The following is a 27,285-nucleotide window of genomic DNA, read 5'->3' on the forward strand; positions in this document are numbered from 1 at the left end:
GGGTGAATGTCACCTCCACGGCAAGATGGCGGCTAGAGTTGTCCTGAACGTTGTGACCGGTGCCAGAGGGGCTGTAGCCCGGGCTCGGAGCGAGCACCGCGCTCTGTCTGTTGATGCCGGCACCGCCACGTTAACGCTAACCAGGTCAGTGCACGAACAGATCCGCATCCGCCATTGTTTTGCCGCCTGTGGCTGAGCGCGCAAACTGAGGTAAAGTTTGTCGGCAGGCCCTCTTCTCTGTCAGATGACAGGTGTGCCGCTTTGTTCAATAAAATACCGCTTGTCAGCAAAGCTGTTGGCTAAAACGTCGTTAATTTAACATGCACCTTAATGCAACCAGCCGAACCACCGACAATTGGCTGGCTTTAAGCCTTATTTCCAAGTTTCTTTCAAGAGATTTGCATTTGGGGATTTTATTTCGTCAAGGTCATTATCTGTAATAGTTGCATCTTCTATAATTGCACAGATGATTGTGCCAGTTCCTTAGCTGAAACATTTCAACATGTATGTTCATTCTCAGCGAGAAAATGATTTCTAAACAGCACTTTAAAGCTACAGTGAACAAAATGATATTGTGTTTGTAGGATTAGACAGTAAGAAACTTACAAACATTAAATCTTAGATGCAAGCTTTTCATGAAGTCATATTTTGTATATTTTCAAAATTGAATTTTAAAGACTTCCATTTAGATGGCCCTTATTCATGATCTTGCTGTCCCAAAGTGCTTATGGTAATAAGATACTTCTGAAGTGTAGTCACTGTAATAATTTAGGAAATGACAGCACTAACACAACATTGTGGTAATGACCAGATAACCATTTTTAACTAAAGATAATAAGGGATATTTATTGGCTAGGACATGGGCTAACTTCACTTTTGTTCTTCAAATTAGTGTCATGAAACTTTTATGAGAGCTGATGAAGCCCTGGTTTAACATGCTGTAAGGTTCAGCTTTCCTAACTGTGCAATGCTCCCTAGGTACTGCAGCAAAGTATCAGCCTAGACTTTTATGCTCATTATGCAGCCAAAATTTGTAACTGAACTGTATGACTGTTCAAACAGATTTTAAAATGTATTTGTTTGATACTACCCTGGCATTCTGAATTAAAATGTTACTTGCGAGGAATGGAGAAATTTGATTTGTACTGTGTTCATGACTGCTTCTACCAATGTTGCTATTGAACAGAAAGGAAACCTTACGTCATTACATCATTTTTGTAGAAATGAAGCAATAAGTGAACATTGAAAAATACTGCAGTGGACTCCATGTAAGAATAGAAACATAGGAAAGCAAATGACAGGGAAAAACCTTTTGTAGATCTCTGGGTGCCTACATTGTATAGGATATAACATCTTCCATAATCCTAGTTCCCTAGCCTGTATATGTCTTTCTGAATTTTAACCACTCATTTCCCATTGTTAGCAGTTCCCCACTTATTTCCACCCCCACCCCCTCACCCCCACCCCCACCCCCTCACCCTCTCACCTTTTCTGGACATTGCCACATAAATTGTGTCTTTTGTTAAGCACAACATTCCATGATGCTTCACAGGAGCATTATCAAAATAAATTTATGCAGAGCCACACATCAGGGTAGATGACCAAAAGCCTGGTGGAATAGTTTTAAGGAGTATTTGTAAAGGGTGAAAGCAATATGCAGGTTTAGGGAGCAAATTTCATTGCTTAGGGTCTTAGGAGGCCAAATAAGTTTGGGTACGAGGAAGATAAAAGAATTACAGATACCTAATGGCTATAGGACAGGATGAAAATAGGGAGGGGAGACCATGGAGAGATTTGAAATTGAGTATGAGAATTTCAAAACGGGTTCGTTGGGAATTAGATTAAGTCACCAAGCATAAGGGTGATGGGTAAACAGAAAAGTGTACATTAGCACCATAGTAACAGAGTCTTAACAAGAATAGAATGAAAAGAACTGACCAGGAATACTTTGGAATAGTCAAGTCAAGAGGTAATAAAGGCATCAGAAAATGAGCAGAGGCAGGAATGAACGAGCAGTGTTACAGAAGTGCAAATAGGCAGTTTGATTACATGGATATATAGTCTGAAGCACAGCTCAATCAGATATTACACCATGTTCATGGACAATGTGGTTCAGTTTCAGAAAAATAACAGATAGAGGAAAGGAATCAGTGGTTAGGGAATTGAGTTTGTGACACATAATGAAGACTATGGTTTTGATCTTCATAACATCATTAATTGTAGGAAACATTGCCTATACAGCATTAAATGTCAGGCAAATATAGTTCTGACTGGAGACGATGAATAGGTCGAAGTGGTTGTTAGGTAAAACTGAATGTCAACATGCATATGGAAACTGAAACCAGGTTTTCAACTATGTTGCTATGTCACGGGATGTAGATGAAAAATGAAAACATCTGCCTTGGTTCTGTTCTAAGATACTAGAGATAGTGTTGTGGTTGTGCAAGGAGAAAAACTTTGCTAGTAATTCTCTGGCTCTGACTAAATAAGAACGGAGCCAGTTGAATGTAGTCCTATCTGGATGATCAAAGGTGGGGAGGCATTAGAATAGAATGATATGGTCAACCTGTCTAAGCTTGCAGGCATTAAGAATGGAAAAAGAGGGATGATATTTTTTGCAGTGTTGTAGATCCTTTAGTTAGTATCATGGCTTGCATGTTGTGGCTGATGGACATTAACAAATAATGAGCATTTTTTAGGTTGATACCTAAGATGCTGTTCTAGTGGGTGTAGATCTCTTGTATAACAACAGGTTGTAGTACTGGGAGGTACAGGTGTTACTCTAATCATTGGCTTTAGTACAAGTGGGCAGAGGTTTGTCATTGTATAGCACAGTTACAATACTGGTGTCATATAGGTTTTTTGCTGGCATTACAGCACTTACCAAATCTCAACCTTCTCTGCTCCAGAGATCCATCCAGACTTCTCCAATCTAATCTTGTCACTGAATTAACTTCATCCCTGGAACCATTCCAGTGAATATTATGACTCTCTAAGACCCTTCCATTTTTAATCTCTACTTGATTACAACTACGTCTTTAAATATCTTTTCATTGAACATATTGTTGCCCACCATTTCTGTGCCCTTCACTTTTGCCACTCTTTGAATTCTTCCATTTCTTTTTCCATTTCTTCCATAAGAAAATGTTTGAATTTACTTTAGTGCTTTTCATGACTATGGGATGTTCCAAAGCACATCACAACTTATGACATACTTTCAATGTCGTTTTTGAAATGCATGGTATATGTGGCCCTTGTGCAGTTTGACTTCTGTGACTTCTGACCCACAGCAAAATGATTAAATCTTAATTCCAAGTGAAATGTGTATAGGTGGGGTAATAGGGCTGGGAAATAATACTGGCCCAATTAGCAATGTCCACATCCTGTGGAAAAAGTACAAAAAATAAATAGCCATGCTTCCCAATTCCTCTGTGAGGTAATTGTTCACGTTTCTGTGCAGGGCATTGTCTGCTACTTCATTCAACAACAGGGAGGATAGCTGGTTTAAATCGCTGTTTGTCAGAAAGGTGGATCCACGTAAAGATGCTCATTCAAACTTGCTAGCTAAAAAAGAAACCAGCAGCCTATACAAAATTCAGTGTAAGTATTCAAAGTGTCTTATGGTCTGTTGAGGGATGTATTATTTTCAAAAAATTTCCCAGCATAATTTTAAACATTTTCTTTCCAGTTCACAGTGTAAAACCAGAATCCTTGGAGGCTTACAACAAACTTTGGTAAGATTAAGAAAAAGTCCAATCTCTTCAGTTTTTTTTTGGCTAAAGAAACATGGTGTGATTATCTGGAGTGCATCTATTTCTGATTTTGCTGATCTTTCATCTTAGAAATTTGTCTTAACTTAAGCTATGTCATGAATTGCATAATACAGCTCCATAATACAATGTTTTTTTTAAATCTCCTAAATGATTAACAGTAAGTGGCATTTTTAAATTTTTCTAGTGGTAATTTTGATTTTAATACTTCAGCTAAAGAGATCGTTAATATTTATGAAGCACCAGCAGTCACACAAAACCATTTTAGAAAACGTGTCCAGTAACATTGTTATTTTTGAATGAAGAAAAACTTGACCGTTTACATAACCTGTTTAACAATCTCTTTGTTAGCATTTAGGCAATTACAAGTTTATTTTGATTAAAAATAATACAATTCTACTAACCTGAGACACATTTGGCTTGATCATGCTGGACTAGACCTGCTGCCTGAATTTGCAGCCTTTGGTTTTGACAAGCCTGCATTCTTCTGAGCCTGATATAAAGGGCCTGTTTTGATGGCACTCTTCTTCCTTTGAGTCCATTGGTGAGATTTAGAAGGTGTCGTGGTGGGGGGGTAGGCCAACTCTGAATGTTGAATTTCAGAAACATTTAGTAACAAAAATAAAGTAAATAATTGAAAAAAGTAAAAATCCTGATTTTTTTTAAAATGAGAAGAATAAAGTTAAAGAAGATGTAAAGCACTTAAGCTCATTATATTTAAAAAAAACCATTCCTTCTGTTCTGCTTCCTAATCCACATGTCCAGTATCCCCATTGGAATCCTGTGCTGTGAGTCCTAGTAAGGCAATGCCTTGCTGCTGGACTCCTATGGATTCCAGCAACAGGGAATGATGATCAATGTGAAGCATCAATGCCTTTCATTCTGTAAGTCCTAGATCTCTGTTCAAAAGTGTCTGCAAGAAGATTGGGATTTGCATCTATTCAAACAGCTGAATGTTGGATATTCTGATCAGGTATACCAATGTAACTTGGAGGGATATGGCCAATTATACATTTCTTCATGATTTGTATTTGAAGATGACAATGTTGTATAGTAAACTGAGAACCTATTTTCTGTCAATTACATCATTTGCCAGGAGCAAGAGCGCTTGTTTGCTTCAAAAAAGGAACATTATAGAACAATACTTAGCAAATCAAATCAATACTTAGACAACATCCAAAGAGAAAGTAGATCTTATAGACAGTGTCATAGAGAGAGACAGCACTGAATGGGCCCTCTGGCCCACTCGATCTGAGACAACCATCAACCACCCATTTACACTAGTCCTACAGTAATCGCATTTTATTCTCCGCAAATTCCCGTCAGTTCTCCCCAGATTCCACCACTCACCTTCACAGTAGGAGCAAATCACAGTGGCCAACTAACCTACTAACCCACAAGTCTTTGTAATGTCGGAGTAATCCAGAGCACCTGGTCGAAACCCAGGCAGTTACAGGGTGAACGTGCAAACTCCACACAGACAGCACTTGAGGTGAGGGTTGAACCTATGTCTCTGGTGCTGTGAGGCAGTGGCTCTACTGGCTACACCACTGTGTCGCCCTACAGTTATGAAATCTGTTGACGTTTCAGGAACAATTTTATCTCAGAACTCTAAAGCTGCTGTTTTCTCTTTTGCTGAGTATCTCAAGTTATTTGTGGTTTGTGTTTTATCTATTGCAGTATTTTGTATGTTTAATTATTTGCTTAAAGTCTAAATAATTGTAGCTTCTGATAAGTGCAACCTAGATACCTTTGTATTAGATCAAGGTTATATTTACCATTTGGAAATGTTCTTTGTGGTATCGCTAGCATCATTGTGTTGATAAATTAAACTTTTTTTCCCCAAAGTACAGTTTAGTGATTTAATGCTGTGTTGCCACTTAAAATTAGTAACCAATCATTTGTTGAATTATGTGTGGAAATGTTACATTTCTTTATAAATAGTTTTATTTCTTACTCTTTTTAATATTTTTATAATTATAATTTTTTATTTTACTCTATCCTTTCTGAAGTCAGTTTAAAATTTTGCAGCCCCTCCCCTTGAATTGCTGGAGTACAAGTGCATAGTTTGTTGAAAGCAGTGTCACAGGTAGACAGATTGGTGAAAAAGGCGTTCAGCACGCTGGTCTTCATCAGTCAGGGCATTGAGTTGGAACATTATGTTGCAGTTGTATAAGTCATTGGTGAGGCTGCACTTTGAGTACTGTGTACAGTTTTGGTCACCCTGTTAAAAGGAAAGATGTGGTTAAACTGGAAAGAGTGCAGAAAAGTTTACGAGGATGTTGCCAGGACTAGAGGGCCTGAGTTATAGGGAGAGGTTGGCCAGGCTAAGTCTTCATTACTTGGAACGTAGGAGAATGAGGGGAGACCTCATAGAAATGTCTAAAATTATGAGAGACATAGCTGAGGTGGACAGTAACAGTCTTTTCCCCAGGGTAAGGGAGTCCAAAGCTAGGGGGTATAGATTTACGGTGAGAGGAGAAAGATTTAAAAGTGACCTGAGGGGCAACATTTTCACTCAGAGGGTGGTGAGTACATGGAACGAGCTGCCAGAGGGAGCGGTTGAGGCAGGTACAACAGTATCATTCAAGAAGCACTTGGATAGGTACATGGAGGGATGGGGCTTGGAGCGATATGGACCAAATGCACGAAATTGGGACTAGTATGGTGGACACTGTGGTCAGCATGGACTGGTTGGGCCGAAGGGCCTGTATCCGTGCTGTATTGCTCTATGATTCTATGATTAAAAAGGCCATCGTACTGCACCATAATTTCAACTCTAAATTTGATGTCCAGAAAAATTGGCACCCTACAGATGTAAAAATAAAAATGGCATCAAATAGATGTTTAAAAAAATGTATCAGGCATTCAGGTATATCTGTGCCTGCTAAACTCAGTAAAAATGCTACTTTGTATATCATCCTCTTCCAGCTGTTTAAAAATGCCAACTTTTAGAGGCAATTGGACCAAATACCAGGACATTTATATTGCCACGCCATATGGGATCCAGCACTGTTGGCTAGTTGATCAGCATTCCATGAAATAAATACCAACTCCCCAATTAGATGTTTCTAACAGAATATGGAAGTGTCAAATTCCACATTTAATCCCTCTGTCCAATTAAAAATGGAATAAAAGCTTGAGTAAGTGTTGAAAAATGATCATTAATGGCTTAAAATATATCCCCCAACTTTTAGCCATGACACCAATTAAAAGTTACTTTGCTCAGAAGAGCAAACTTGCATGCAATCTGTTTTATTGGCAGAATAAGTAGATACTGGCAGCTTAAATAGATATGCAGAAAATAGAGCTAGTACTGGGTTTGAGAATCAAGTTGAAACAATTGATGCATTAAATTAGAGATTGTGGGTATTTATGATATGAGTGTACAGTGTTTGAACAGATCAGCTGAAGTCTACAGTATACATTAAGATTTATATATGCAATGCATTATCAAACAATCAAAGATCAACTTTGTGTATTAGCTTTTTAATGTAATGCATGCTTAAGCACATTAAAAATTGAAAGCAAAAATAATAATTTGTCAATTTACAATAGGAGTCCTGATAAAACAATTCTGGTTATTGTAGAGAAAGTACCAGTTAAATGAAATTCTGATGTACGTATCAACACATTAAACCCCAAGCCAATAACCCAGCTGTAGGAGTGCAGTGTCAACATATCAAAATTTAATAATCTCACAAGTTTACTTTGTTTGTTGTTGAAGTGAATTGCTTGAAGGAAGAGAAAGCAGAGGGACTGATGAACATACAAAATAATGCTGCAGCATGCTGGTGTAATCCAACTTAAGTGTATAACCTAGTGCATATTAAATTCCCAAATATTTGCCCAAAAGCAATTCACTGATCTATACGTTTTTGGCTGATAAATATTTTAACCCATTAAAATGAAATACAAAGATATTAGAAAGTTGCAGAGGATGCAAAATGTTTACATTTAACACTTCTTTTTCTTTGCAGCATAGATGTATTACCAAAGATTCACAAAGATGAGAAATACCCTTGTGAGCTTGTGGGGACATGGAATACATGGTATGGAGAACAGGATCAAGCTGGTAAGAGTAGTATAAGCTGAATAACAATACATATTTTGTTTGTATGTGTTAGGAATAGGATTTTTTTAGCATTATGGCAAATCACATTAATTAAAAACTGGAGACACGACACTGCAGATGCTGGAAATCTGGAGCAACACACAAAGGTGCTGGAGGAACTCAGTGGTCCAGGCAGCATCTATGGAGGGAAATGGAAGTTGACAGTTTAGGTTGAGACCCTTCATCTGGGGAAATGGCAAGTATGAAAAGGTGGAGGGAAGGATGGAGCAAGAGCTGGCAGAAGATAGGCGGATCCAGCATTTATTTTCCAATTGTTACAACTGATTAAACTTAAACGTGACAGTGGCATTTGTTTTAATTGCATTAACCCAGTTGAACCCTTTTTTTTCTTTATGATATATTCCACCCTGAAGTGGTACTTGTTACAGAAGCATAACACCAGTCTTAATCTTTATGCCAACTTGGGTTTTGTGAGGTTTAATAAATCCTTTGACTTTCTTTGAAAAAATGATTATAGAACCAACTTTGTGTCTGATCATATCTATAAATGGTATACATAGACATAACTATTTTAATTTTAATAACTTTTAAAGTAACTTAATCTCAGACTCTTATGGGTGGGTGGTATTGGTCCATGTGATAATTAATTTTAACTTAATTATGCTACTAGCCAGAAATGAAGACTTCACTTTGTTAGCAGAGTTTACAAAAACATTGTGTCCATTCAGCATTTTTATTAGCTACAGTCATGATACACAGAATCTTGAACTATGAAATGATGAAGACTTGCTATTCCCTTATCCTATTTGTCTTTCAGTCCACCTCTGGAAGTACAGTGGAGGTTACCCTGCGCTTACAGAGGTGATGAATAAGCTGAGGCAAAATAAGGTAATGTAGTTGAACTATAAAACAGTGAAGAAAAACTATACATTTATTGTAATGTTTGCAACGTTGTGTTTAAGCTGCTGCTATGCTTACCAGATGAAAGTAAAAAAAAACTGCATAAACACTAAAAACACTGGAAACACGCTATGTCATGTAACATCTGTGAAAGAGGAGAGTTTTTGACAAAGGGCCTTTGATCTGAAACATTAACTGTTTCTCTTTCCACTGATGCTGTCTGACCTGCTGAGCGTTTCTAGCTGTTTCTGTTTTTATATATTAAATTTACTAGAGCAGACGCATCAGAATTGGACAAGTTTCAGAACCTAACTTTTTTTTGTATAACTATGTTTCCTACCTTACAAACCAGTATGTTTAGTTCTAGGAAGAAATATCGGAAAAGCAAGCTTTTGCTTTTCTTTCCTGCTAGATTTCTTCCATTTGCAGTACATACCCAAACCAAAACAGATTATCCAGATTTCTGTAAAAACAGAATAAAATGTTAGAATTCCTCAGCAGTTTATCCAGTTTCAGTGTAGAGAGTTAACATTTAAGGTTGATGTTAAGTGTTGACTTAAGACTGTTTCCTTTCTCCATCTCTCATTAGAGATGATGATTTCAGCATTGGCAATTTCTGATGTGGCAAATGCGGTATTCACTAACAACTTGAATCACTATGTAGTAATATGCTCTACTGCATAAATAGTGATATAAATACAAGTTACATAATAAACATTTTTTAAAATACCAATTCCCTCCTGGATTTTAATTTTGAAAGATCAGGGATTTGAGGGCTATGGGGAAGAGGAGATGAGGCCTGGGCTGATCAGCCATGATCATTTTGAATGGCGGGGCTTGAGAGGCTGAGTGGTTTACTGCTGCTACTCTTTCCTTGTGTTCTTTTCTTCTTGGGAGCTTTATCAGACAAAATTTGACAGCAAATTTCTCAAAGAAGTATTAGAGATAGGTAAGTTTTAAGGACCATTTCAAAGTAGAGAGACAATGAGATTTAGAGCCTATGCAGCTGAAGAAGCAATCACCTTTGTAGAGACGGAACGTAAGGTGATGTAATATATTAAAAAAAATCAGGGATACACAAGAGGCTGAAATTGAGGAAGACCGGATCTTGAAGTATTGTCTATGCATAGATTGGCTTGCATCCTAAACAGTCTTTCTTTTTCTTGCTGTACTGATGTAAGATAGGCCAAGTGGAGGCCAGGTTTCTAGGAGGAAGGAATAAATTGGTGTACATTGCAGCAGCTGGTATTAAAATAGTAAAATAAAGTGCAGTGGGTCTGTATTCTGTATCATATTAAAAAACTTGATTTTTTTTCTCGATGCGATTACCAACTATATGTGAACATTTGACTTTACTACTAGTGAAATTGAAGACTTTATTTTGCAGGAGTTCATGGAGTTTAGGAAGGAAAGAGGACAAATGCTGCTTTCACGAAAAAACCAGTTGCTTTTAGAGTTCAGTTTTTGGAATGAGCCTTTGCCCAGGACAGGGCCTAATATTTATGAACTCAGATCATACCAGCTCAGGGTAAGGAACATGTGCTTTCTACACTTATTATTGCATTAGGACCCTAACCATTGAAGGATATTATAATTGACAAAAACTGCAGAATACTCCTGCATTAATTGGCTGTGATAGAACATGTATAGCATCAAAAATTAATTTGATGCATGATGATGGATAAATCCATACTTGAGGTAGTATTTCAGATTATGCTAATTTAAGAATAAAGTGGTTTCCCAATAACAGCTATTAATTGACCAGCAAAGCAAAACCTACCATATTGTAGCAAACTAATTTGGCTTTAAGTGCCACTTCTAATGTTTTATTTCTTGGATCATCCTCCACTCTGCTTCAAGTTTGCACGTAATTCTGTTAATTTTTTTCATTCTTGGGCTCAAGCCTGCTTCTGCTTAATTTCTTGGAGCTGGTGTTAATACATACTCAGTTTTAACCTATGATATTTGATTTTCTGCACATATTTGAAGAAAATACAAGCCTATGGGGAAAGCAGTGTAATCACATTAACTAGCTTGTTGAAAGATACAAATGCATAGGCACAATAGGCCAGTTGGTCTCCTGCTCTCCTTCAGGGACATCCAAACTTTGGAATCATAAAGTTGAAATGCGTGTTGCAGTTATTTTAAGAACATCTGAAGTTGCATATAAAGAAACTTCCCAGAATTCTTAAGCTACCCAAGCTTGTCTGTCTAGAGTTCCATAATGATATTCTTCAGTCCTAAATGCAAGTGTACTTCCCACTATATTATACCATGTTTTGTGCAATCTGTACATAACTGTACAGACCATCAACCAATTCACATCAGTATTATTGTGTCAAGGAGTTTTTATGTCATGAATGATGATGCCTAGACTAAATGAGTTAACAATATGAGAAAAGTATCTGAATGAGATAATTCGTGCTGTGTGTAGTTCTTTAGTTCATGTACCTTGTATAATTCCTTAGTTTACATAAGTCTTCACCGTAAACTTGTGATGCATTTACTGTTTTAAATCACTAAAATACCGAGATCTTGATGCATTGTATTTGTAAATGGAGTTTTAATATTGTTTTAATATTGGTATGATTTTTCCAGCCAGGAACAATGATTGAATGGGGTAATAACTGGTGAGTGGCATACTACTGCTCATGTACAATTTACCCTTATACATAGGTGCCATGTAAAATTTGCATTGTAAAGTTATTTGGCAGTAATAGATTGAAAGCACACTTATCTTAATCCTTTAATTTGGAGTCGCTGTCGGATATTCTAACATATCTTAGTTTTCAGAAAAGATGATATTGTTAACTAGTTCCTTTACATGTCCATTGTTACCCCAGTCTTCAAAACTTTCGCCGGCATTTCTGAGTTTATCCTCAACTCCTGCAGTTTTCCATCTACTAACTATTTATCTTACATTTGCCTCGAAGATTTGTGAATCTTCTCCAGTTCTGTGCTCACTATCACCATCTGACTGAAATATTTCAGTCCAGTTTCCATCCTGTCCACCCCATTGAGACCACAGCAACAAATGAGACTCTGTAACTAGTTGTGAAACAGTATCAACTTTCATCGATTACAATAATTTTATCCTGCCCAAAACCTCAGTTGTTCATTGCCAAAGAGTTGCCCTTTTCTGATTCCACATTTAATTCACTCATATTAGCCACCACATTGCAAATAAGTAGCCTTTCTTGCATGGTAAATGTGGGAATGGTTTAAGTCTCCAACCTTGGATACTGCTGACTTCCATCTCCTTCAGTATTAATTGACCCTGTCTCACCTACTAGATGCCTTGGTTCAATTAATAACTTTTGGTGGAGAAATATATGTATACTTGAAAAGAAAACATTTATAGCATCAGTATGGGTTTGATGGGCTGAGTGGTTTCTGCTATAGCATTCTATGAACTACACTCACGGACATTTTGATTTTCTAGTCCTGCTTTCTGTATGCTTTTTCCTTGTACAATTCTTTGAGGTTTTAGTTAGTTAAAGGCATTATTTAAGTGCTATTTGTGAATGTGAGTCAGCCATTACTGGGCGAAACATTCATTAGCTATCTCATTCACTGAAATTCAAAGCTAATTTTGAAGTGACCGAAAGAGAAATTGAGCACCATAGAGGTAGTCAAGAGTAATTATGGGGAATCTTAATTGTTAAGAACTTAAAAGGTTATCACTTGAAAGTTATTATTAAATATCTATTTTGTAGTTTCTTCAATTTCCACATTTGTGAGAGATAATAGCTGGATAAATGATGACAAGCCATTAATTGTGTTTAAATCATTAGCAGTAGGTGAAGGGGAAGAAATTATTAATTACACTGCTTTGCTGTTAGACTCCTAATACCTACAGCTCAAACAAGCTATAACTTTCAAGCAATTACTTTCTTTGCACAATAAATACAAATTAAACTCAGTGAAGAAAGTTAGGGGTTAAGCATCCTATTAAAGAGCAGATTTATGTTTGTGCAATGCCACTTCAACCTTTCTAGCTCAGAAAGGGAACAGTTGGAACTATAATTTCATTCATGCATATAGTAAATTTGTTCTTGGTGAAATGCTCCCCCTGAATGAATTGGTGAACATGGAGTAGTATATAAAAGTTAAAATACTTTGAGATGCAATGATATCCACACAAAAATGTATTAGTCTTTCAGGCTTTTACTAACTTAACAATGACATAATTTCCCAAGAGCAGCCATTAAATGTCTAACAAAGCAAAAATGATCACTTGTGACAAGTTAAAAGGGCTTCTAGTTTCACTTTTAGAACTTTGTTCCTTCTGTCGTTCTCCACATTGCTTCCAGTTAATTATATTCTGCACCTCCCTCCATACTTTCTATCTCTCTCCTGTCTCCCAAATTCCTCCTCACACCCAACTCCATCTTTCTTTCTACGTCAATATTGACTTTAGACTCACTTTATTGCCTCCGTTGCTTATTCTAAAACTCACTAGTTAAAAAGGCTGACTAGTAAACTTGTCATTGAGCAGTTGATGTCATTTTCCTACACATTCAGAAAATTGCAATGCAGAAGTTTTTTTTTACAAAAAAGATGTAAAATGTAGTTGAAAAATAAACGTTGATGCAACTGCCCCATATAGTACATCAACAGTAGTTCACAATAGTGTTTAAACTTAACTTTTGAGTTTGTCTTCATTCCACCATCAGAACTGCTCTCTACTCCCTCTGTCAGCATTACTCTCTATTCCCTCCTCCATTATATGTTTAGCTGGGCTGAAAGGAATTTACAGTAGTTTTATATGCATTGACTGTTTTAATTTTAGTGGAATTATCTAATGAATAACTATGCCAATAGACTAATTTCTACTGCAAAAAATATGCTTTGTTTTGCTTTTCTAGCCATTTAGAATGATTAATTTAAATGTGTCACTGTTAAAACTAATTCTAAATGTATGGCAAAGTATGTTTACAGATGCAGCATGAAAGAAAATAAATTCTCAAATGTTCTATACTGGGTACCATTTAATGCAGCAATATCACAATGCGAATTATAGTTTGATTTTTTTAAAGAATATTATCAGGATTATGCATTTATAAAGAAATAAATAACTAGCAGGGTAGTGCATAACCCCAGCAAAGAAAACTAGTCTTTTTTTCTGTTGAGAAGAGACCATAGAGAATCCCTGCTCTTCTTCAGAAATGTGTTATGGTATTTTTTACTTCTATTTCAACCAGGATGGATGCTATGGGCCAAATGCCCTTTGCAGCATTACTCACTTTTATGATTTTATTCTATCCAGCTGATCAGCCATCTTCAACAATATCCTCTCTTGCTTTGGTGGCAGTGATGTAGGATTCAAGAATTTAAAATGTTGCACACTTTTCAAAAATATTAAGTGGAAGAGGGATAAGTATAGGCAGAATAAATAGTGGTGGAAAACTTATTTCTATATCAGCTCCTTCTAAATCCACAACCTCTACCTAGGAAGATAAGGACAGCAGGAGCACAGGAATACCATCTGCCAGTTCCCCTTCAAACCACACTCCATCCTGATGGAAATATATTGCCAATCCTTCATTGTGCCAAATCCTGGCAATCTTTATGTAACAACACCGTGCGTGTACCTTCATCACATGAACTGCAACACTCACGGTAGCTTGCTACTACCTTCCCAGCAACAGCCAGATCCCTTGAATGAATCTTTAAGAAATTCATTTAATTTTGTCTTTTGATTATTGTCTTGATCAGCATTTGGAGAAATGTTGGTTAATAAATGAAAGTCAGATTCTATAATAAATAATGAAGTTAATAACAGTTTGCAAGAAGACATAAGTAAACTCGTGAGCTGGGTAAACATAAATGAAATTTAAAGCAGAGAACGGAAATAAAATATTTTGGTAGGAAGAACAAGATGCAATTTAAGTAAAAGTAGGATTATTTTTCACTTTTTAAACAAATGGCAAAAGGTTAAACGTAAATTCCTTCACTGTTAAAATTGAACAATGTCTATGAATTCTCCTATAAACAAATCCAAATCATTTGTCCACTTAATTTATTGTTTTCATCATTCATGGGCTGTGGATACTTTTTGTCTATTTCCAATTACTCTCAAATAGTCTCCTCAAGTATTGTTTGTGTGCAGAAGGTACTTGAGTATTGCTTTTAGATAGAAGCTTGTTTAGTTGAATATGACTTGTCACTTACCAGCCCATGCCTGAGTATTGTCTCAGTCTTGCTTCATGTAATCATTCTCTAAGGAGCTGCAAATAGGACTGAAGATAACAATCAAGCCCATCTAACCTTAGGATGGATGGATGGATGGTTCATTGAAATGGTCACTGATGTTGTTTGGAGCTATGACACAACCCTGAGGAACACTAATATTATTGTTCTGAAGTTATTGGCTTCCAGTATACAAAAGCCAAATTTCTTTATGATAGTAATGGCTCCAGCAAGTGGATAGTTTATCCTCCATTCCCAATAGCTTTGATTTTACCAAATCTCTCTTGTATCATACTGTTTAATAATTTCCTGATATCAAAGCCAGTCACTGTCACTTAACCTTTCCACTTCGGCCCTTTTGTCCATACTTGAACTAAGGCTGTAAAGTGGTCATGAGCTGAATGGTCCTGGAGCCCAGCAGGTGATTTTGTGAATGCTTTTTGATAGGATGAACAACCATTCCTTCTGTCACTTTGACAAATGAGTGTAGGCTGATGGAGTGGCAAATGGCAGATTAAATTTCTCCTGTTTGTTGTGAATTTGGTATACCTGGGAAATGTTCTGTTTTGCTGAATAGATGACTACGCTGTCACTAAAACAATTTGGCTAGAGGTATGGCTATTTCTGAACTATTGGTCTTCAGTATTACCGTCATAATGTTAGGTTGAAGCCCTTTAATGCAATACACTCAGCAGTTTCTTTAAATTAAGTGGAGTGAATCAAATTGTCCAAGGACCAGCCTCTTTAAATGCACTGTCTGAATGTGTTTACGCATGCAGAGCTCTGACATTATTATGGATGGAGATGTTTATGGAAACTCTTCATTCCATCTGGAATTGGCAAGTCTGTAGAGCTTTGATCTAATGGTTGACTATACAGTCATTAGCTCTATCCAAAGCTTGGTGTTTTCACATCTTAGCATGTATTGAGTTGCTGTTTTACATGACCAGATTGTAATGTATATATGGATCTATACTGAAGAATGCCTCAAAGTTGAAAACCCTGTTTTAACTGTTTAAAAATTTAATGTTGCAGCTGCTTTTATGTTTGAGGATTTTGGTTGAATGAAAAGTCATTGAGTTTTTCAACCACTCTCCATTCAGAAACTAAAATAGTGTAAGTGTTTGTGTAAAGTGTTATTGGTGTAATGGAATCAAACTTCAATTTGTGCAAAACTAAACTAGATAATTAAAACTGCATGTTGAATAAGCTGAAATTTTGTGTAATCAGTTTCCACCATCGAAATTTCAGGAAAACTGAGTTATTAATCATTATTTTTAGAATCAAACTTCAACTTTCAGAGGTCTTTTTCAACAAAATTGAAACAGAATCATTCACTATTCTAATATAATTGCTTCAAATCTGAATTATCTACATCATGAATAATTAATTTCCGATTCATTTAATTTTTCATAGGGCTCGTGCCATTCGATTTCGACAGGAGAACAATGAAGCAGTTGGTGGCTTCTTTTCGCAGATTGGTGAACTGTATACAGTGCATCACCTATGGGGTAAATAACTTTCATCAGTCAATTACTACATTTGTGTTTCTTTAGACTTTTTCTGGCCAATTATGGGTCCTAATGATTATTGAATATGTTTAATCTTAATAAAGAAGAAAGTTTTGTTACTAACTAACAAATGATTACAGCATTGAGAGTTAACTACTAAAATTAATTGACCATTGCCTGGGATAACAAAAAAAATTGTTTGTACAGTACCTCTGAAATTGTACCGTTTTCCTGTTTGAGTGTGTGTGTGTGTGCATTTTAAAAAGTGAAGACTTGTTCATTTAGATCAAGAATACAGCCAAACAAAATTAATGCTATCATCTCTTTACAGTAGGTTTTAATACATCATGGCAATGTGTGGGACCAGGAGAAAATATTTTGGTCAGTCTGGCAACCCCAGGATTAAAAAAAATGATACAGTTCATTGCTAGTTATTTTCAATTTCCCACGCAGTCCATTTTGTATTCATTATTGCATGTATAAAATCATCATAACTAATCTGTTCATATTGACCCTCTTCCATGCTGCAATTTAATTATTTTGTGTTCTCGTTGAACATTTTTTCCATGGTTCATCCTAGTGGTAACCTGAAGGATCTTGAACACTTCAATAAGACCTTGTCTGTTTACTTTTAAATTGTTTATCTTTTTTCTTTTAGTGTGTTAACCCATCTTTGTCTGCGAATCTTCAAAATGGCTTGTCAACCTCCTTTCTCTTTGCTAATATTCATTTTTATCTGCATTTAGTTCCAATGAAGCATGCGCACCTAAAGTGATGTAATCTGACTTGTCTTTTTCCAGATGCTGTCTGTTGCACTTCTAATAGATTTTAATTTAGATTTCCAGTACTTGGAAATTCTGTTTTAATTGGTCAATATATTGTATTGCTCCAAATTTAATACTGATTTTGTTTTAAAAATATTCTCAATGGAATCACAGGGAGAATTTAACTAAGCAGTTGATGTTGCAATCTCATGTTCTGACTTCCTCACCAAGAACAAAAATAACTATAACAGTAACCTTCCAGGGTAGTCGGATAAATTTCAATACTGAGCCACAAGAAGTTATTAAAACAGGTGACCAAAAACTGGGTCAAAGAAGTAGATTTTAAGGAGTATCTTGAAGGAGAGGCTTAGTTTAGGAAGGGATTTTTGGAGCCTTCAGAAAGCACAACTACAATGGTGGAGCAGTTAAATTTGAATGATACAAGACCAAGAACCAGTGTAGGTCAGTGGGCATGGAAAATGGGTGAATAAGACATGGTGGAAATTAGGGCACAGGCATCAAAGCTTTGAAATAACATTTAGTTTATGAAGGGTGGAATGATGGAGGCCAGCCAGGAGTGCATAGGAACAGTTATCTCAAGGTAATTAGAATGAATGTGAGTTTCAGAAGCAGATGAGCTATATCAGAGGCAAAGTCATTTGAGTTATATAGCTGGAAAAAGGCAGGCATAAGTAATGTTTGCCAGAGTCTTTGTTGTTTACTTGTAACTCATCAATTCTTTTAATACCTTTGTCTCTACCCTGCTTCCTGCTAATAAAGCTTTATTGATTCGACTTATTGCTCCTAAATTTAAAATGAACCAACAAATAAAGTATTGCTGCTGTATTTGCTTAACATGTGACTTAAATAGCAATGCATTAATCTTATTTATAATTAATGAAGCTTTCAGTTGGCATATCAGCAGTAAAAGGATAGAGGTGCTAAGCAGTGAAGATGATGTAGGGTATGCGAGTGATACATAAAACTCCTGACAAACCAGGTTTTGATTACTGTGCTCCCATTCACTTACCGGATCCCTGATATGTTAAAGGGAGTTTGGGAATCAGCACGTGGGGAGCCAGAGTCCCAAGCTCCCTTCAAGCTCACCAGGGCCCTGAGCTTCCTTCAAGCTCACTTGGTTCTGTTTTCCATCCTCTTTTGAAACTTACCAGGTTAACTGGAAAATTTATGATACTATTCTGTAATATCTTCTTTAAAAGTGTATTAAAAGTTTGTCGGAGTATTAATACAGTAACATCCAATAGTCTAGAAAATCTGCGTGTCCATCACCATCAAAATCCTGAAAGTGCTGAATTGGTGGAGTTTTACTAATGTGTTAATGCTTTGCCTTGGATTTCTCAAAGGAAGTGGACTTTATTTAGAATCACTTGTACAATGCAATAGTGGAGGTTTCTATTCAAAGAGAATGGGCATTAAAAATTTCTAGCTTTTAATACTTGGATTTAAGGCTCAACAATTTTTTAAAAATAACCATGTAAGAGAGGTTATTTGGTAGTAATTGAACTACACAGCAGGTCTTAAAAATTCACTTGCACTTGAATGGAAGAGCCCTATCTTCTGTGGGTTTAATTGGGACCTTACAGGTAACTACTGCAACTGGCTTTTTGAATTATGAATCCCCTGAGCTACTGGCAAAACTTGTGGAGGAACAAGGAAAATTGTATCACAGCTATCAGGTTTTGTTGCAAAATGAAAAGTGAACTCTGTTAATCACACCATAAACCTACTATAAAATCTCAGTAACAATGAAAGAAATTAAAGAAAATTTAGCTAAATGGCGAGAAATAATAGAGAATTGCAAATAAAGAAATGAGGTTAAATTTCTCACATAGGAAAGAAATAGAAGTGGTTTTCCACAGGATTTTAGATTGTATGAATAACTTGGAATCAGGAATTTAGAAAAAAAACTAAATCATTTTTTGTTGTTATTCAATTGCACCTTTTGCAAATGATGATTTTGACCCATACAGGTAAAGGTCAGAACAAAAATTCCTCACGACTTTGTGTCTTTTGCCCAACACCTTGAATTTTTGTCCCTCATCTTCAAACCATCTGCTAACAGGGATGGTTTCTCTCTATATACTTTATCTAAATCTGTCATTATGCATGAATCTGTCTAAAACTCACTGATGCCAAATTGGCAGGCTGTGCTGTCACTTGAATTAAAAAAATCAGGTTTGCTTTGAATAAATTTAAATGGAATTCTAGAATGTAATCATGGTTCTGCCCTTGAGCATTCAGCAGTCAAGTGAGAGATTAAGAAGCCTCATACTCATTCTCAATGATGGCAAATCAGAATTGCCAACCGACTACACACTATGTCAACAAAGGCTAAGAGTGAGTCTGTGCTTGTGCAAAAAAAAGTTGTACAGATGGGAAAAAATGTTGATTAATACATTAAGAAGCTGAGCCATGCAAACCAAGAAAGTCAGATCCATGCTGACCTCATTGACCTTGGTCAGACTGGTAGTGTGTGATTACAATCTGCTTCATTGTTCCTTGGTTAAGGAGGAAAATAATCAACCAGAATTAACCACTAATACTTATGCCACAATCCTTGCTGATGTTGGTTGTACCTCAGAAACAAACTATGCTGTGAACCTTCCTCTACAAATTGTGTGGTTTCACTTATGACAAATGACTACTTGTGCAAGGACAGCAAACATGAAGCCAGTGTCTTCACAAATGGATTCATAAGAGAGAAAGGAGACAAGCAGCATTACTAATTTTAGGAAGAAATGGCAACTCTTAACAGTGATTTCATTTTCAATTCTATGTTCTGAAATGAAGGACTCCATTCACATGCCGATGTGAAACTGTATGGGTTACTGGACAGATAGTAATCTGTGAACAGCAAGGTTAATTTACAAAAATGATACACCATGCTTAATGATGTTTTTTGTATATCATGATATCTAATGGAGTATCTCATTTATACTGTGAATATAGAGTCATAAAGTAACATAGCCCGTAAACAGGCTCTTTAGCTCAACTTGTCCATGTTGCCCATGTTTGGTCCATATTCCTCTAAACCTTTCCCATCCTTGTATCTGTGGTAGTAGTTGAAATTGTCAATCTACTGAGAGATCTGTTTCAAAAATATTAACCTTAAGTGATGACCAATTATAAATGACAACTTAGAAAAAGTAGATGATATTAGATAATGTTACAGTTGAAATATAACATTTGATTTTAATGGCTTATTTATATTAAAGATAATATGAAATCTAATTTTGTTTCTTCTGCTTTGTGCTTTTTAAAGCTTACAAAGACTTGCAGTCAAGAGATGAAACACGAAATTCAGCATGGCAGAAACCTGGCTGGGATGAATGTGTATATTACACAGGTATTTTCTGTGTATAATTAGTGTTCTGAAATTTCTTTAAAGTTGACGTAAAGCTACATAGATCAATAATATTCAGTTTTCAGTTCCCAAACAGTGCAAATCTAACTTTAGTACCCTGTATCAGAAAGAAGATATTCTGAGTGATTTTATATTTTGTTATTAGCATCCAAATGTGGAAGATACCTTGTCACTTTTCATCATTTCACCTGTAGAACTATATCAGTGTCATTCAGCAATAATGTCCCCGTTCAGCATCTGAAAATTAAATGTGATTGAATGCCAGGCATCTTTTGTGGCTGGTGTTCAATTTGCATCAGAATCCCCTTTCAATGTAACTGACCTTCTTAAATAGTTACTGATCAGTGGATAGAATCATTATGACACAAGGCGGCCACATGGGCCATCAAGTCCTTTAGAGTAATCCAGTCAGTTCCATACCCTGCCCTTGTTCCTATCCAGTAGCACTTCGAAAACACGGATTGTTTTTGCTTCTATCACACTTATAGGGAATGTTCCAGGCCATAACCATAAGACATAGAAGCAGAATTAAGCCAATCTGCCCATTGAGTCTGTTCTGCCATTCGATCATGGCTGATTTATTTTTCCCTCTCAATCCCATTCTCCTGCCTTCTCCCCATAACCTTTTATGCCCTTGCTAATTAAGAACCTATCAATCTTTGCTTCAAATATACCCAATAACTTGGCCTCTTCAGCCGTCTGTGGCGATGAATTCCACAGATTCATCACCCTCTGGCTAAAGAAATTCCTCCTCACCTCAATTCTAAAAGGACATCTTTTTATTCTGAGGCTGTACCTTCTGGTCCTAGACTCTCCAGCTACTGAAAACATCCTGTCCACGTCCACTCTATCCAGGCCTATCAATATTCGATAGGTTTCAATGAGATCCCTCCTCATCCTTTTAAACTCCAGCGAGTACAGGCCCAGAGCCATCAAATGCTCCTCATGTGTTAACCCTTTCATCCCTGGGATCAATCTCATAAACCTCCTCTGGACCCTCTCCAACGCCAGCACATCCTTCCTTAGATATGGGGCCCAAAACTGCTTATAATACTCCAAATGTGGTCTGACCAACACCTTTATAAAGCCTCAGCATTACCTCCTTGCCTTTATATTCTAGTCCTCTCAAAATGAATGCTAACCTTCATTTGCCTTCCTTACTACCAACTCAACCTGCAAGTTAACCTTTAGGAAATCCTGCACTAGGACTCCCAAGTCCCTTTGCACCTCCGATTCCTGAATTCTCTCCCCATTTAGAAAGTAGTCTACACCTTTATTCCTTCTACCAAAGTGCATGACCGTACACTTCACTACGCTGTATTCCATCTGCCACTTCTTTGCCCATTCTCCCAACCTGTCCAAGTCCCTCTGCAGACTCCCTGCTTCCTCAACACTACCTACCCCTCCACCTATCTTTGTAGCATCTGCAAACTTGGCCACAAAGCCATCAATTCCGTCATCCAGGTCATTAACATACAACATAAAAAGTAGCAGACCCAACACCGACCCTGAGGAACACAACTAGTCACTGGCAGCCAACCAGAAAAGGCCCCCTTTATTCCCACTCAGCCAATCTTCTATCCATGCTAGTACCTTTCACGTAATACCATGGGCTTCGTTCTTGTTTAGCAGCCTTTGTGCAACACCTTGTCAAAGGCCTTCCGAAAATCCAAGTAAACAACAACCATTCTCTTTTTAAGAAGTCTTAGCTCGGCCCTATTTTCCCCCTCTCCACTTTTGCCCATAATTTTGAATCTGTAATATCTGATTCTTGATTGGGAATGAACCCATTCTCTTACCCTATCTAAACCAGTCATGATCTTGTATTACAAACCTGCTCTTGGGTTTCTTTGCTTTGAGGAGAACAATCAAACCTACTCCAGTCTAACCTTATAACTGAAATCCTTCATCTCTGGAACCATTCTACTAACTTTTTTGTTTACATGTTCTGTAGGATCTTCACATCATTCCTATGGAGTAACATCCAAATTTGGATGCAGTACTCCAGCTGTGACCTAGTCAGTACTTCATAAAGGTTTAATGTAACCTCCCTGGTATATCGTCTGTCTCTATATATGAAGTTCAGGGTCCCATGTATTTTGATAAACTCTCTCTCAACCTATCCTGCCACCTTCAAAAAAAATTTATTTATATATACATCAGCACTTTCTCTTTCTACTTTTTTTCCTGATAAAATTACAATGTATCACCAATATTGACCTTCTGTTTGCCCTGTTCTGAATGGAAATTCAAGGATATAAACCACATGAATTTCTTGCAAAAAAAAAATGACCAGGCCTTCACTATACTGATTTGTTTTTTCCCCATTATCTTTATTATACATTGTACTTAGTGGGGAAAAGTCAAGGTTATCAGTAGTAATAGCTGAAAAAATGTTTTCACTTTGCACAGTTCTTCCACGTCTGCTTACTTGACTTCTTGTGTGTGAAATTAATGTCCAGAAGAAAATACATCTTAAGTTTTGTGGATTAGCATTTTGTGGTTCGTTGGAGCAGAATTACAAATTGTTATGAAGAACATAGTAAACATTTGGATATCATGATTATAAGATATCCTATATATGATTTAAGGGCTATGGTATCACAGCAACAAAGTAGAATTTTGTCTCTCTCCAGTGCTCCAATGATAAACTTCTATTTTAATAAGTAATTAGGCACACATTGTCTTTGACTTACCTTTCTGATAGAACACTGCCTTCAATAGCTTATTTTTTATGAGCAAGTATTTTTTCTATATGCACATATTCACAACACCTAAATGAAGCATAATGGTGCAAACAATAGAAGTACTGAATGAAATTGTGCACGTGCAATGCTAGGATGGAATTGGATTTTGTTTGGAATTATCCAGTTATTTCTTTGAGGAAAATACTTGTATCTGTTACATGCTCACTGAAAATAAATTCAATTAGAAAAATTAATGAAAAGAATTGTCAAATTGCAATATTTGCATTTTTATCCAATGTACGATATCAAGTAAAGGGTATGATTTCAAATGTATGGTTTCTTCTCCACAGTGCCACTCATCCAGCGGATGGATTCCAGGATTATGATCCCACTGAAGATTTCACCACTTCAGTAGAGCTCAACTGGGAACATCTTTCAAGAAAGTGAATAAATTGTGTTTTGTCTTAAGATATGAGGAAAAAGTTAGCAGGTTATTGACATGACTACTTGTCAAGATTCAAAAACGTATTTTAACTTCTGGACCTTTTATTAAATTTACAGAAACATTTCTGAAGCTAACTCTGTTACCAATAGCAATATTTTATTTCTGAAGCACTAAAGTTACAATGTTAGGTGTTTAAAATCCTGAATGCTTATCTTGGATTTTATTGTCTTATTTCAGTTTCAGTGCACTCCTCTATCTTTGGACAGTTTCATTAATGTTAGTGTGTTTTTTTTTATTTTATCTGTTCCACTTGTTTTACTCAGTGGAATAGTTTTAGAAGATGGTAACTTTAAGGTATTGATTCAGTTTTGTGTTCCATTGTGCAACACCAGGACAAATTATGCCTGATTCTTGGAAAAACAAACAATCAGAGTTCCCACCCAAGAACATTGATGATCCCCATTTAATAAGATGCTCAATATGTCACAATTTTTAACACTGTTAGTTAGGGAATTACTTTTTAAATCAAAATTAGTTTTTGTGAAGAAAGAATAGTACACCTGCTGTTTCTCTGATACAAATTCAACATAAAATGATACAGTAGATTATTTTTGGGTTGCTTTCTACTGCTGTAGGTGGTGCATGTTAAATCACTGTACAAAATTTAAGCTTACAATGTCATTTTTTTAAACTGGTTTTGTCGTGTGCTTATTTTTTAAATGGCACCATTATGTATAGTTTCTGGGATTTACAATAATTAAGTAAATCTAATTAAAGAAAGGAGTGAGTTTTGAAGTCATTGATCAACAGTCAGGCTACAACACCCGATACACTCTGAAGACTGTAATAAACTTGATTTATGACATTTGTGTTTGCATTGCCTGTACATTTTGTAATATAAACAAACATGGATAACAAATTGGGGTGGGACAGTGGTGCAGCTGCTACAGCTGCTACCTCACAGCTCCAGCAACCTGGGCTCCATGCTGACCCTTGGAACTGCCTTTGTGGAGTTTGCACGTTCTCCCTGTGATTGGACTGTTTTCCCCAGTGCTCCAGATTCCTCCTACGTCCCAAAGACGGGCAGGTTGGTGGGTTAATTGACCATGGTGAAGTACTCTGGTGTGTAGGGGAGTTGAAGGAAATGTGGGGAGAATAAAATGGGATTAGTGTAAATGGGTGTCTAATGGTCAGTGTGGACTCAGTAGGCTGGAGGGCCTGTTTCTGTGCTGCACAACTCTATGACAAATCTGTTTCCATTGTAATATCTGGTATTGAACCATCCCAAATATCATAGATGGGGTGGAAAAATAGATTATTGTCAAATCCTTGTTAGTAATAATGATTAGTAATAAAGTTTTTTGATTATGGAATCTGTACACTTAGGTATATAAAAAGTGCAAAATTATTTCTTTCTACTTTTGTCAGAAACATTAAATGTAGAATAGGACCAAACTAACAGGTCTGAGATGCATTAATCTGAGTGCAAACATTACGATAACAGCTGATATACAGAAGAATGAGAAAACACAGATGGGCTGAAAAACCTTGCTTTGAAATTTATTGACTGAATTTGAAACAATCCCATAGCATGTCAAAGCAAGCAAGTTAAAAGTAATGGGTTGTGGTGATTTCATGGGAATGATGTTGGTGCTTTGATCATGGCCATAATGTTCTCAGAATTTTAAAGAGTCCAGCCTTCTTATTGGATACAAAGCCATTAATGCTACTGTGAAAAAGGTTGACAGTTTTGGATAAGCATTAATTGTCAAAATAAAGCTTAAGCACAGGAATTCAAATCAGGAGATCTCATGCCCATTGGAGCTATTAGTTCAATTCCAAACTTCTCCATGACCATCCCCATAAAGCTGCATTTTTTATTGCTGCTAATGTCTATCTCTTCCTCCTCATGACAGTATCAAACTCTATCAATGATGGACATCCTATCCCTTTTCTAATAGCTAAGCTGCAAAGTTGGCTTTATACTACTTGAATGACTAGCTCAGAGAATTGAATGAATTCATAAGCTCCTATTAATTCTTCTAGAGACAAAATAGGCTTGTATTATCAAGGGGCATTGTGTTGAAAGATAGTATGCAATTAAACATGACAATTTTCTAAGGAAAGGAGATAAATTGGGCTCAAGTAGTTCAGTAATTTTAACAGTGGACTTGAATCTGTAAATTCTAGTACATGTGAAAATTAAATCTAAGGCCTTAAAAATCTTAAAGGTGACACTATTGGAAGATGAACTAATAATGGATGCAGCACACATGTTCTGGGTGATTACATTCATGCTTTGTATTCTGATCAGTCCATATGCATTGAGTGACAATTACGTTGAAGAAACAGCTACAATATGCTGCTACATATGTGGCAAGGTGGATTTCTAGAAAGCTATTACTCAGTGGTGAGATTGGATATTTAAAACAAATTATTAAAGAGGACAACTACAGGGCAGTTGAGAGAAAAGACCTGAAGTAGATTTTATCTTCTGTTTAGTAGACCTTTGGAAAGTTGGTCTGCCTGGTTGCTTTATCCTAACCTGCTGATGGGTGTGCCCTACAATCTCCCATGGTGTTGATGTGAAGGGTTACACCTGTAGGTCAAGTATTGGGCTGGGGTTCTGATTTGCCACTAAGTTAAAAAATTCTATGATAAGTCTTGAACAATGTTTGTAAATGTAGTACTATTGGGAGTCCAGAAGAAACGCCATCCAGCCAGGTACTCAAGGTATCTTCTGTAGTAATTACACTTTTCACACTGAAACCTGTAGCTTTAGATCCTCGGTTACTGCAGCCCATTCTTGAAGGATGTATCAGATCTACCATGCACTTTTTGGCAATGTGCATGTAAAATGTTAACTTTGTCATTGAAGAACTAGAAAATGTAGCTGTTCCGATTCCTTTTATCTCCAGAATCCTTATAAACAAATTGTCTTATTCTCCTCTTTCCTACTTTCTCCCTTAGGTCTTCACTGTTCTAAGTGGGTCACAGTTCATACAGCACAAGGCACAAGTTAACTTTGGTTACAAGGCATCTTCAACTTAAAATTATAGGAACTGCAAAAGTACACCTGAAAGGGGAGAATGTGTGAAAGAATGTATGGAAAGGGTTTTGATAAAATGATTTCCTAAAAGCCAAAGAGGACAGCATTTACTCAAGTAGACATGAATAACATACTGCATTGTAAAATGAATAATAAACCCTGCACACCTGCACTTCTAAAGCTCTTAATGTTGTTAGCTTTTCACAGAGGAGTTGCTTACCGTTCCTTCCAAAGGCAGAAACACACCTGTAACCTGACATGGTCAAGAACCTGTTTCCCCAGTAGCCTGATGAGCTTGTAGTTCTTTGTCATACTTCAGCTGAAACATATCAAGGAAAAAATGGCAATACATTTAAATTTTGTTTTTAGAAAATAAATATTTGGCTTGTGCTATTTGCTCAGCACCATCTTGAATTGAGGACCTTGGGTGAAACTGGTCCTGATTATACAGCCATATTAAATAGACTGTGAGATACTTATATGAAATAATTAATATTTCAAATAATC

The 27,285-nt window shown here is 36.5% G+C and overlaps 1 protein-coding gene across 2 annotated transcripts; it reads left to right on the forward strand.

The window, feature by feature from the left end:
• Nucleotides 1-2: 2 nt before the first annotated feature.
• Nucleotides 3-24,594, forward strand: nipsnap2 (nipsnap homolog 2). Of its 2 annotated transcripts, XM_052035685.1 has the most exons (10): nucleotides 3-144; nucleotides 3,461-3,600; nucleotides 3,689-3,734; nucleotides 7,751-7,845; nucleotides 8,663-8,733; nucleotides 10,133-10,273; nucleotides 11,344-11,375; nucleotides 16,354-16,448; nucleotides 20,496-20,579; nucleotides 23,635-24,594. In XM_052035685.1, exons 1-10 carry the CDS (start codon nucleotides 26-28, stop codon nucleotides 23,697-23,699), a joined length of 888 nt encoding a protein of 295 aa, XP_051891645.1. In that variant the 5' UTR covers nucleotides 3-25; the 3' UTR covers nucleotides 23,700-24,594. The 2 variants fall into 2 exon arrangements, with proteins under 2 accessions (XP_051891645.1, XP_051891646.1); XM_052035686.1 differs by lacking the exon at nucleotides 10,133-10,273.
• The last annotated feature ends 2,691 nt before the right edge of the window (nucleotides 24,595-27,285 follow it).

The sequence above is a fragment of the Pristis pectinata genome, chromosome 21 (genome assembly GCF_009764475.1).
Source record: "Pristis pectinata isolate sPriPec2 chromosome 21, sPriPec2.1.pri, whole genome shotgun sequence".
Taxonomy (NCBI): Eukaryota; Metazoa; Chordata; class Chondrichthyes; order Rhinopristiformes; family Pristidae; genus Pristis; species Pristis pectinata.

What these genes read in the sequence shown, in the direction of transcription:
- nipsnap2 (XM_052035685.1), top strand. Translation starts at nt 26, where the DNA reads ATGGCGGCTAGAGTTGTCCTGAACGTTGTGACCGGTGCCAGAGGGGCT. An exon ending in GCCACGTTAACGCTAACCAG is followed by an intron (nt 145 to 3,460) that starts GTCAGTGCACGA and finishes GTTTCTGTGCAG; the next exon opens with GGCATTGTCTGCTACTTCAT. An exon ending in ATAAGCTGAGGCAAAATAAG is followed by an intron (nt 8,734 to 10,132) that starts GTAATGTAGTTG and finishes TTTATTTTGCAG; the next exon opens with GAGTTCATGGAGTTTAGGAA.